The 11,267-nt window shown below is 49.4% G+C and overlaps 1 protein-coding gene across 1 annotated transcript; it reads left to right on the top strand.

Annotated features, from left to right (window-relative positions):
- Positions 1-1,592: 1,592 nt before the first annotated feature.
- Positions 1,593-9,353, top strand: HOXC13 (homeobox C13). The gene is made up of 2 exons (XM_030823103.1): positions 1,593-2,472; positions 7,807-9,353. Exons 1-2 carry the CDS (start codon positions 1,740-1,742, stop codon positions 8,061-8,063), a joined length of 990 nt encoding a protein of 329 aa, XP_030678963.1. The 5' UTR covers positions 1,593-1,739; the 3' UTR covers positions 8,064-9,353.
- The last annotated feature ends 1,914 nt before the right edge of the window (positions 9,354-11,267 follow it).

Raw genomic sequence — 11,267 nt, 5'->3', positions numbered from 1 at the left:
TGCTCTCAACCGTCAAACACCACCTTCTCCCCACAAAGAGGAGGGAGGTGGCCCGAAGCGGTCTCTGCAGACCTGTCCATTTGATCTCCATTTGAGGGGTGCAGTAGGTCTGGCTGAGCGAGGCGCTGCTGTGTGGCCATGGCCTGTGCGCTGGCTGCACACGACCACTCAGCATTTAAAACCTGTAGCAGAGGCAGGCAAGAAGGAAATGCTTTCTTTCTTATTTAATATTCTTTCCCCTCTTATTTTTCTCTCTTCATTACGATTTCTCAGGGAGGTCCTGTGCTGAAAGGGAACTTGACTCAATTCCACGGAGATGCTCCCTCAGAAAGAGTTGACTCTATTGAGGCTCCTGACAAGTTGGGAGATTGGGAGGAAAGAAGGGAGAGCTTTTGAAGAATCAGTAAGTTGGTGTTAATTTTTTCTTTGAAATAGGGGGCAGTTTTAGATCATGAAACTATTCCGCACTAGAAGAGGGTGACCTAAGAAAGCCGTGGGAGCTCCAGTGCGGGTATTCAAACTGGGGACTCTGTCGATGTGGCTTAACCCAGGCCCCTGAGGGCAGAGGTGGGTTCTGCAGGGTCCCCCAGAGTGGCGCCAGAGAGAGGTCCCTCCAAAGGTGTAGCACTGAATCTCCCCCATTTTCCACGTTTTCTTTTGTATACCTATAGAAAGCGCGCTCTCCTTCGCATCCAGGGCTTTTAGCTTTCCCAGGCTGAATCTTGCGCCCCACCACCCGCATTTCTTTGAAAAACCTCACCGTGAGATTTTTTATTTCTATTGCATATTGAAATATCAGTCTATTCTATTGCTTTTATTTCCCTCGTTTTATTCTTTCTCCATTTATTGCCGAGTATATCCCATTGCCTCCCAATCCCCTGCCCCAGGTGATGAATTCTGTATTTGGGGGTTGCCACACCCCTCTCCGCTTGAGAAAAATCCAGCGAGGTAAAGGAGAGTGTCCTTTTCAGACATCTGGGGTTTTGGGGAAAGTGGCTGAAGGTAGGAAATGGAAACACAATCCCGGCGTCAAAGGCTCGCTACGCAGCATCGGGTTCTTTCCAGCCGCGAGCGGAGGGGAGCTGCCAGGGCTGGAGCGCTCCTGCCTGTTTTCTATTGTCTTCATTTATTATTTTTTAAAATCTGCTTTCTTCCCCACCCTTAGCTTCAAGCCCCAATCCAGAGACTTGGGCAGTCACAGTGATCGGTTTGGGGGTAGGGGTCTGTCTCCCCGGTGCACATCCTATGCCTAGGCGGAGGCTCCCAGTTACAGCCCTCTCCTCCCTAGATCCCTTTGCGTCGGCCAAATTCAGCCTCCCCCCCCTCCCTCTCCCTCTCTGGGGCCCGCCAGGGGCGTCTCCCTGTCCCTTTAAATCTCCCAGTTCCCGCCTCCTTTGGCCCACCTGAGATCCAATCAGCAGAGACCTTTTTCCTTTCGCCCCGCCCCACCTCGAGGGGCGGGAACCCCAGGAGACCTGGCCGGGGCATCACGTGCGCAGAGTGGGTCACGTGGGCGCGGGAGGGGTGCTGAGAGGCGGAGAGCGGGAGCTGGCGGATTTCTTAATAAAGTGTCTCCGCATGCGTAGAGGGAATGTAGGGAGGGAGGTGGAAGCACTAGGAGGAGGGGAGGGGTGGAGAGAAGAGGGGAGGGATGGGGGAGGGGAAACAGGAGCGAGGTGTCTCCCCAGCTCGCTGCCTCTGGCAAGTGGAGTTTTTAAAAAGCTCCAGCAGATCATGTCATGACGACTTCGCTGCTCCTGCATCCACGCTGGCCGGAGAGCCTTATGTACGTCTATGAGGACAGCGCGGCGGAGAGCAGCATCGGCGGCTGCGGAGGAGGAGGCGGCGGCGCGGGCGGAGCGGGGGGCGGCTGCAGCGGAGCGAGCCCCGGCAAAGCCCCGAGCATGGATGGTCTGGGCAGCAGCTGCCCGGCCAGCCACTGCCGCGACCTGCTTCCGCACCCCGTGCTGGGCCGCCCGCCGGCTCCCCTGGGCGCCCCTCAGGGCGCCGTCTATACGGACATCCCGGCCCCGGAGGCGGCGCGCCAGTGTGCCCCGCCGCCCGCACCCCCCACCTCGTCCAGCGCCACCCTGGGCTACGGCTACCCCTTCGGGGGCAGCTACTACGGCTGCCGCCTGTCGCACAACGTGAACCTGCAGCAGAAGCCTTGCGCCTACCACCCGGGCGATAAATACCCGGAGCCGTCGGGCGCCCTGCCCGGTGACGACCTGTCCTCCAGGGCCAAGGAGTTCGCCTTCTACCCCAGCTTCGCCAGCTCCTACCAGGCGATGCCCGGCTACCTGGACGTGTCGGTGGTGCCCGGGATCAGCGGGCACCCGGAGCCGCGTCACGACGCGCTCATCCCCGTCGAAGGCTACCAGCACTGGGCTCTCTCCAATGGCTGGGACAGTCAGGTGTACTGCTCCAAGGAGCAGTCGCAGTCCGCCCACCTCTGGAAGTCTCCCTTCCCAGGTAAGGAAGGGACCCGAGCGCCGCCGCCGCCGGGGACCCCTCCCCGCCCTGCCTGCCCCGGGGCTCCGCGCCCCAGCCACCCCCGCCGTCTGGCCCCGGCGCGCCCGCTCGGCTGGGCTGCCTATGGAGCCGGCCGGGCGAGCTGCACTGAGGAATGCGCCGGGGAAGAAATCTGCTCCGACACGTTCTCTGTAGCTGCCCGGCCGAGAATGAAGCAATCACAGGCGCCCGAAAGCCGGGCCGCCGGCTCTCCTCCGTCCAGTAGCTCGCCTCCGCCTCCCCTTGCAGGCTCCAGCCTCCCGCCGGGCTCTTGGCCCCTAAACCCGCTCCCAGCCAGGGATGGGGGCGGGGTGGGCCTATAGTGCCTTGGAATCCAGGACAAAACCACCAACCCACAGAATAACTGGGGAAGGAGGAGAATAAGAACCCCCACTTTCTTTGACAGAATTTGCAGGATCGTTCAGGCATTAAACAGTATTTTTTAAATAGGGGACTAATTTGCTGGGGTCTACAGAAATGTAGGATTTCTTTTTTTCCTTTCTTGACTTATTTTAAAAATCTGGCCACGAATTTCCTGATTGTTGAGGGAACAGAAGATCCAAAATCTCTGGAGAGGGAGTGGAGAGGAGGCTAGAATCCCTCCCCAGCGTTGTAAAGTTTTCCTTGCCTCCTTGGTATATTGAGCTCAAACCTGTAGACATTTCCACTGCCAACTCCCCCATATGTGGTCGAGAAAAGGAGTTAGTTATTGGTGCCCCAAACACAGAAAGAAGGGCGTGGGGATGAGAAATGAGAGAGGAAGACCTGTTCAGGGGCTTCTGGAGTCCAGACCCAGGCTGGGGACCCCTTGGTCTTGTCTGGCTAAGGATGGGAAGGGAGAATTCATTCCCCTCTTGTTCCGTCTCCAGTTGAAGAGAAAAAGGATCCTGTAAATCCCACCGCTCTCCTTGCGGACAAGACCAGTCCCAGGTTTCCCAAAATCACACCAAGAGATTTGGATCCTGCCTTGTGCTGAGAAATCAGGATTCCAGTCTAGGGAGCCCAGCATTTGAGTCTGTTCTCCCTGTAAGCAGAGCTCAGTGGGAGAGCGTTCTCCCTTCTGATGCCTACAGAGGTCTTTGGGGGTGGGGGGCCCAGGGCAGCCACAGATGTCTCCCGACAGTGCCCAGCTCCCCGACCAGCTCCACATGCCAAGCTCAGGGATGTTTTCCTTGGAAAGCATAGACCCAAAGACCTCCTAAGGGTGGGCCTGAAATTCCTCTGCATACGGAATTGGAGGCAGAGGTAGGTGGTTTAAAAAAAAATACTGAATGATATTAGAGAGTGTAGCAAATAACATTCTTGTGAATATTATGAAATTACTTAGTATAACACAACTCAATACCAGGGTATGACTTACACTAGGCACCCTGACATCTGATTGCCAGAATTAAGGATAGTACAATTTTAGTACATGGTATTATGCATCACCTACCCTGTATTGGGTATAATATTTTTATATAATATTATTTCTTTTATTAACTAATATTAAATATACAATAATACATTTCTAGAAAGACACGTCACATGTTCATAATACAGCAATGTATTTTAGAGAGATGGCCCTTTAATTCTCTATCTCACCAAAACACAAAGCTTCTTAGGAGATTGGGGTCCAGCAGGAATTCCTGGGGCAGGGAAGCCAATGGGCTATGCCGAGGGGCTAAGGGGTAAGGGAGCAGGTGCCCACCAAACCCACTGTGGATGGGGGCACAGGCCCAGAGCAATGTGCAATGGGTTTAGAGTGAAGAGGTAGAAGAGAAGGAGCTCTTCCATGTATGAATGTGGTGTGGAGTAGGGGTGAAGGATAGGAGGAAAGCTGAGAAATATCTTTGAGCAAAATAAACATCTCAAAGATTCCCAGGAAAACAAAACAAAGCAAAACAAAAAAAACCTCCACTAAAAATAAATACTTTTTTGATCACAGCCTCCTAGAGAAAAATATCTTTGAAATAAAAAAGTATAGCCCAATTGAGATTTAATACACTTGCAAATTATGGCATGGAAATATATATAAAACCTAGCATGCCTCAGCAGCTATGTGCTCCCACAATCCCCGTGTGGAAATAGAATTGGGCTGATGTATCTCAGTGAGTGCAGAGGTACAGGCAAGAGGCAGACGAATAAGAAATTATCTTCAGACACCCTCCATCTTTCTACCCACTCAGAGATCTTTTAGAAGTAGTGAGATTTCAAGATAACTCTGTCTATGCAATTGTGGTTTGTTCGGCAACATGTAGGCATAAACACTGCTGTCTCTCTACAGTGCCTCTGGCTCTGAGAAACCTCATCTGTGGTAGTCTGGGCTGGTGTGGGAGATGGAGGCAATTGTTCAGCAAGATCCAGATAATTAGGGCCGAGATATGTCGTGGCTTCTTCCTTCTCCCAATTATACAAACTCTTGCTTTATTGCTCGGTTTTTTTTTTCTCTCCCTATGGTGAGTGTAGACTATTTTATTTTTTTATTTTTTTATTTTTTTTTGAGAGACAGAGAGGCAGAAATTCCAGGAGAGAATCAGAAAGGGAGAAAAAAGAGAGATGGGGTTCAGGAGAGAGAAAGAGGGAGAAAGAAACAGTGGGCTCTTTGGACCATACTGGAAGTCTTTACTGACAAGCCTTTGGATTTGGGTTGGGAAGAGTAGCAAGCCGGATTTCTAGCTGGACAAGGCACTCTTCAGAGCCCAGAGCTCGCTTGTGGGGGGCGGGTGGTCAAGAGTGGGTGGGCTGTGGGGAGCTGAACACAGGGGCCCCCAAGACCAAAAAGAAAGCCATGGCTGAGCACTGAGATGATTTTTATTTACTCCTCAAAAGTGTCTATCAGGTTTCCAGGCTTGAAGTCATTTGTGTGTGTGATCTGGAGGGAGACTAGGGAAGGGGTGATTGTAAGACTAATAACTAAGCCCCCACTCACTTTAGGCAGTGTACACACATCTCCAAGTCTAAGCTACCAGATGTTTCTTCACCTCTACATACCACTTCCTTTCCAGATAAGGCAGCAGACAAAGAAAGGGGGCTTCTTTGAGAAGGCAAGACTGGAGTTATTTCCCCAGGAGGCCAAACCAACCTGCAGTTGGTCTGATCCAGGACAAATTGGCTAAATCAATCCTTGGCATCCTATAGAGAAAAATAACCAGTTTAAACCAGTTGCCTACTTTTTAAACTGAATTTTTTTTAGGGTTGATTAAATCTCATTGGAAATTTAGAGCTAGAATTTAGGAAACCAAAATTGGATAGGTAATTGTGAGAGTTTAAAGAAAGTAAAGTAAAAAATTAGGGACAATTATCTGGCTAATTCAGAAACAAAAACCCACCTTTACCCTACTTTATTCTTCTCCAGGGAAAAGGAAGTGTCTTAAAGCTGGATTGTATTAGCTGGCCTATTTCCATTTGAAAACTTACTGTATCATTTTAAGAGTCAGAAAGTCTGGCTTTAAAATCTGGTTCTGCCACTTAAGTTATTTTACCCACTCTGAGCCTCAGATTCCTGATCTTGTAAAATGAGTTTAACAAAATAATCCTGAAAAAATGTTCTGAGGATTAAAAACAACAATAACAACAACAAAAACAACAAACTCATGGTATCACTACTTATCCTCTTCATTTTATTCTTGTCAACAAATCATCAATTTCCCAAATCATGGTTACCTCTGTAAGAGTAAAACAAATTTGAGAACTGAGAGATTTAAAGGCAAAGGTCTTGTTCAAAAACAAATACTTTTTAACCTAAAGGATCCATACTGTTTAAATAAAGTTATTTTGTTTCTTAGATTTTTTTTTAAATCATGGTCTATTCTCACAGAGGCAGAGAAAAATGCCAGGTCCAACAGTTTTCCTGAGAAATTGTCACCAGGACAGTCAAATGAGGCCATTGGACCCCATGTCTCCCATTTTCTTCCTGAGCATTTTGTTTTCCCCTGTGTCTCACTGTGACACTACTCTTCCCATTGTGTATAGAGTCCCTGAGAGAAAGCAGACCCAATGGGGATGGGCACAGGGAAAGTGTTCTGTGAGGGTGGGTTGGGAACAAACATTTCAGAAAGAACTTTGTGTCTTCCCTCTGGGCTGTGTCTATAGTTTCAAAAGGTGGTAAGAATGAAGGGGAAACCCCAAATATTCAGCCCTCCTCATTAGCTTTCACCTAAAGTCTAATAATTACATGGAAAAAATTGAGGGCTGAGATATCCAGATAATCTCCCTAGTTCCCCCACTTCCCCTTGAAAGTGTTGCTGTGACCTTTATTGACAGGGATGAGGGTGGAGTAGAAAATGGAGTTAGAAGTGATATATATTGGTTTTAGTTTCTGTGAAATTCTCAGAGCCTAAAGAAACAGAACTGGTAGTATTGGTTTGGATGACAGGTATCTAGGGTTTAGGGTTATGGTTGGTGCAAAGGATGTAGACAGTTTCCTTCAGCCGTGAAGGAATGGAGAGGGAAGGGGGTTGGACCGGAATTTGTTCTGTTTTGGTGGGACTGCGGTGTGGACCCTCTACTTCCAGGGACACCTGATTCCCTATATCTCAGGTTCAGGACCCCCCACCTTGGGTGTTGTTAGGTGGTTCACAACATTGGACCCCCATTCCTAGAGTGTGGACCTCCAAGCAGGCTGGCTTCACCTGGACATTTATCTTCTATCTGTGCCTCACATCCCTAAAGTAGGGCCAGTGTCCAAAGGCGTGAAGACCCATCTGGTGGTCTGGGCCCACTGAAGCTGACCCCCTGCCTGCCGTGCCCTCCCTGAAACATATAACAGAATGTCTTCCTCTGACAACGGGGCAGAATATAAACTAATAAGCACCCAAGCAATCTAACTGCAGGAAGGAGGGATTTTTCTGAATATCTGAAATTCTGCAAATATGGCAGGCCAGGCTGGAATTTGGAGGGCCCCTTCTAAGTTCACAAGGATCCTAATATTGAGTGCTGTGAAGAGCCATATTGGGGCCTGAAACAAAAGAGAAAATCAGTAATACCGAACCCATGTTTAGTTTTTTAATTGATATTTTGTTCATCACGGATGTTTTTGTATTCGTTTTGCTTTTTTAAACATTGCATTAAAATGTCGTCTTGATTACCGAGTTTTTGGTGCCCCCTCCCTTAAACTTCGAGCCCAGTGGCCTCACCATAGTTGTGGTCTTGCTAAATAACAGAAATGAAAAGCATTAGAGAACTTCACTATGCAGTGCAATCCTCTGGCCCCGTTGAGCCCCTGCCAGAACTCTGTGCCTAGGCAGCCTCGGGTCCTCTATCCCAGTCCAGCCGCGTGCCTCACTTCTTCCCGCTTGCCTTATCTCCCCGCAGACGTGGTTCCCCTGCAGCCCGAGGTGAGCAGCTACCGGCGCGGGCGCAAGAAACGCGTGCCCTACACTAAGGTGCAGCTGAAGGAGCTAGAGAAGGAATACGCGGCTAGCAAGTTCATCACCAAAGAGAAGCGCCGGCGCATCTCCGCCACCACGAACCTCTCTGAGCGCCAGGTAACCATCTGGTTCCAGAACCGGCGGGTCAAAGAGAAGAAAGTGGTCAGCAAATCGAAAGCGCCTCATCTCCACTCCACCTGACCACCCACCCGCTGCTTGCCCCATCTATTTATGTCACCGCTTTGTACCATAACCGAACCCAGGAAAAGACGCTGCGCAGGTGCAGAAGAGTATTTAATGTTAAGGAGAGAGAGGAATCCCGCCGCCTGGAGGCAGAGAGGCTCCATGGCCGTGCTGCTGGGCCATCCCCAACTCCCTATCCCATCCCCAGCCTCCACCCCCATCCAGATGGGACTCACCTGGCTTAAACAGCTTTGGAAATGGGTCCCGGGTGGGCCCTGCGAGGAAGGCTGTCGACCTCTACTCCTCCTTGAGCTCACCTTGCCGGAAAGTCCGGTGGCAGCGCAGACCCCAATCATTCCAGCCACAGCAGGGTTGGGGAATCCCGAATGGCTCCAATTCTTGCCTCATCCTATGACCAGGCTGGTAGAGGACCTTCTCTAAGGGCGCAGCTTCCGGGCAGGATCTGTCCGGCTCATACTTTGCTTCGCTGTCCCTCCCGCACTCCTTAGGCAAGATTTCCCAGTAAAGATTTTCTGTGCATATTTTAAAAGTCGTGTTAATACTCATGATAATTATTAGGGATCTGGCAGCGTGATTGGAGTATGGATGTTTCCGTAAAAGCTGGAATTCCGTAAAAGCGTTGACACAGCCCCTACACTCCATCGCAACAAAGAAACTGCATTTTTGGGGGCCAGGTGGGAGCTGCCTTTGCCCCACTGCCTCCCCTGTTCTGCTCTGTCAGTCAACATGTGGAAATCCAAGGAGGACAAAGACTCCAGCCACGCTGCTAAATAGGGCTTCTCTCTCCTCTCTTTCTCTCTCCAGGTGGTAAGGTTGGGGATTAGGCCAGGCACAGAAGCAGAACTTTTTTCGAAGGATAAACATCTCTTTCAAAGGGATGGAGAGTGGGTCCCTCAACAAAGTCCCTTTCCAGTTACCTTTCCATCAAGGCACTAGCCCAGGAGGGACTCCTCACACTTTCACTTTTACTGATTTCCAGAGGAAAGCTAGAGGATCTAGTTCAAGAGGCAAGAAGATCTGGCCCTCAATTAGCTAAATGTAGATGCTGCCTAACAGTTCCCTCCTCAAAGGCCACCTTGGTGCTGTGGGGGCGCCTTGCCTCTTCCCTTCCCACTGGTGCATTACAAAACAGTGTTCTTTTGAAATGTTCATCAGGAATAGGCTTTTTTTTTTTAAATGTTGTGTATCTGTATATAGTATTGTGATGTCTGAATGACAATGTACTGAATGCAAAAAGGAAAAAAACCCACAAACATGTTTTTAAAATAAAATCTTTTTTTGCCTTGATTTTATTGCTCAGATTCTTTCTGAAGTCTATTCTGTCCACTGGCTCTTCAGGACAGTCTACTATGCCCTGACTCAGCCAGAATGATCAGGGGGAGGAGTATAGAGATCACTCCCAGCTGGGTAGATTCCAAACCCTTGTTTTGCTCCACTTAAGTTTTTGAGTTATCTATACCATCTATATAGGAGAAAACTTCCCATCCTGATGCCCAACTTAGATGAGTGTTTGCTGAGGAAGTAAAGATGTAACTGGTGACTGAAAGCCCTGGAGGCAGTGACAAAAATACATTGATGGTCACTTCGGTTAATAATTGGGGCTCAGATCTGGTTCTGGGTACTGAGAAAGTAGCATCCCAGCTGGGAACTGGATGAGGTAAATGTGGTGGGAGCCGGCGGCAGTGAGGAACTAACCTTAGGCTCCTGGTGCCCTATTGCCCCAGAGGGCCCCAAATACCTTCAGCCAGTTCAGGACTGGAGTTGGGGCTGGGATGGGGTCAGCACAGCCTGCCAGGGGCAGCTTCAAGCTCGGCTTTTCCTGGCTGCACTCTTTTCTTCCTCCCACTTAATCTATGTAGAGAGACTGAGCTGCTAGGACCCCTTTGGCCCCCAGTTTGCCAAACCAATCCCACTTTTACTCTCTGTATTCCTGGGAACCCCAGTCTTCTAGGCAATGAGGAGCCTATGTAGATGCTACCACTAATGTGTTTTCCTGGTCGCGTCAGTGCCTATCTCCCTATCTGGCAGAGTTAATGAGATCATTAAGTTGTCAGGTTAAGAGACTTTTTAAAAGCAATATAGCCTATAACAATGTTATCTCAGATTAAATCTTTACTGCAGCAATTTTTATTTATATATAATATTTTTCCTCTCCTGAGACACAGAAACACTGCAGATGTCAGGCTGGAAATCAGAGTTCTCCATTCTCCCTTTGCCTGATGGGGCTGAAGATTTAACAATTTCATTTAAATAAATGTTCCTGGGGAATAAACACATGCACATTTTGCGCGCGCGTGCACACACACACACACACACACACACATCCCGAGTCTGAGAGAAAACCTGAAGAATTTGCCCTCTGTGGAGGCTCTGCTACTGACGTGGCTGCCAGTGTTGTTCTTCTGGGTCTCAACTCTGGGTTAACTACTAGAGAGCCACACGCTGTGCAGTGGAGATTTGAGGGAGAATAGATGAATTTCCAGGAATAAGGGTCTTAATTCCATCTCTCCTTTTTCTCCCCACCCACCATCCCAGCCTCTCTCCCAAAATCCCTGGGTTTCCCCTGAGATGAAAGGAGTTGGAGACTGAGTGTGTGTGTTTGGTCAGAAAAAGAAATTAAGTGGACAAGAAGCCTGGGGCTCTGTTACTATGACCCCACCCTTCCTGACTGCTTTGGGTAGTCCCAAGCACAGCTGTAGGCAAACTGGAAATTGGGGACTCTGATTAAAGAGAAGTCTAGAGTTCTCCGAGGAATCCCTCTGCTTCTGCACACAAACCCATACATAATCATATGAGGTAGTCATCCCATATTGAGGGAGCCACCCCAAGGCTCTAGAAGGGAATAATGAAAAAAAAAAAAAAAAGAAGAGGAGCCAGGCGCGATGGCTCACGCCTGTAATCCCAACACTTTGGGAGGCTGAGGCGGATGGATAGCTTGAGCTCAGGAATTTGAGACCAGCCTGGACAACATGGTGAAACCCAGTCTCTACCAAAAATAGAAAAACTTAACCTGGCGTGGTGGTGCATGTCTGTGGAGGCTGAGGTGGGGGATCTCTTGAACCCCCGTGGGGGGCAGGGGGGTGGAGGTTGCAGTGAGCTGAGATCTCACCATTGCATTCCAGCCTGGGTGACAGACCGAGACTGTTTTTAAAAAAAAAAAAAGAAGAAGAAGAAGAAAGAGGAGGAGGAGGAGGAGGAGAA

Source organism: Nomascus leucogenys, chromosome 11, assembly GCF_006542625.1.
Source record: "Nomascus leucogenys isolate Asia chromosome 11, Asia_NLE_v1, whole genome shotgun sequence".
Classification (NCBI taxonomy): Eukaryota; Metazoa; Chordata; class Mammalia; order Primates; family Hylobatidae; genus Nomascus; species Nomascus leucogenys.
The sequence above is the reverse complement of the archived record's forward strand: the minus strand, read 5'-3'. Positions and strand labels throughout refer to the sequence as shown.

What these genes read in the sequence shown, in the direction of transcription:
- HOXC13 (XM_030823103.1), top strand. Translation starts at nt 1,740, where the DNA reads ATGACGACTTCGCTGCTCCTGCATCCACGCTGGCCGGAGAGCCTTATG. An exon ending in CTGGAAGTCTCCCTTCCCAG is followed by an intron (nt 2,473 to 7,806) that starts GTAAGGAAGGGA and finishes ATCTCCCCGCAG; the next exon opens with ACGTGGTTCCCCTGCAGCCC.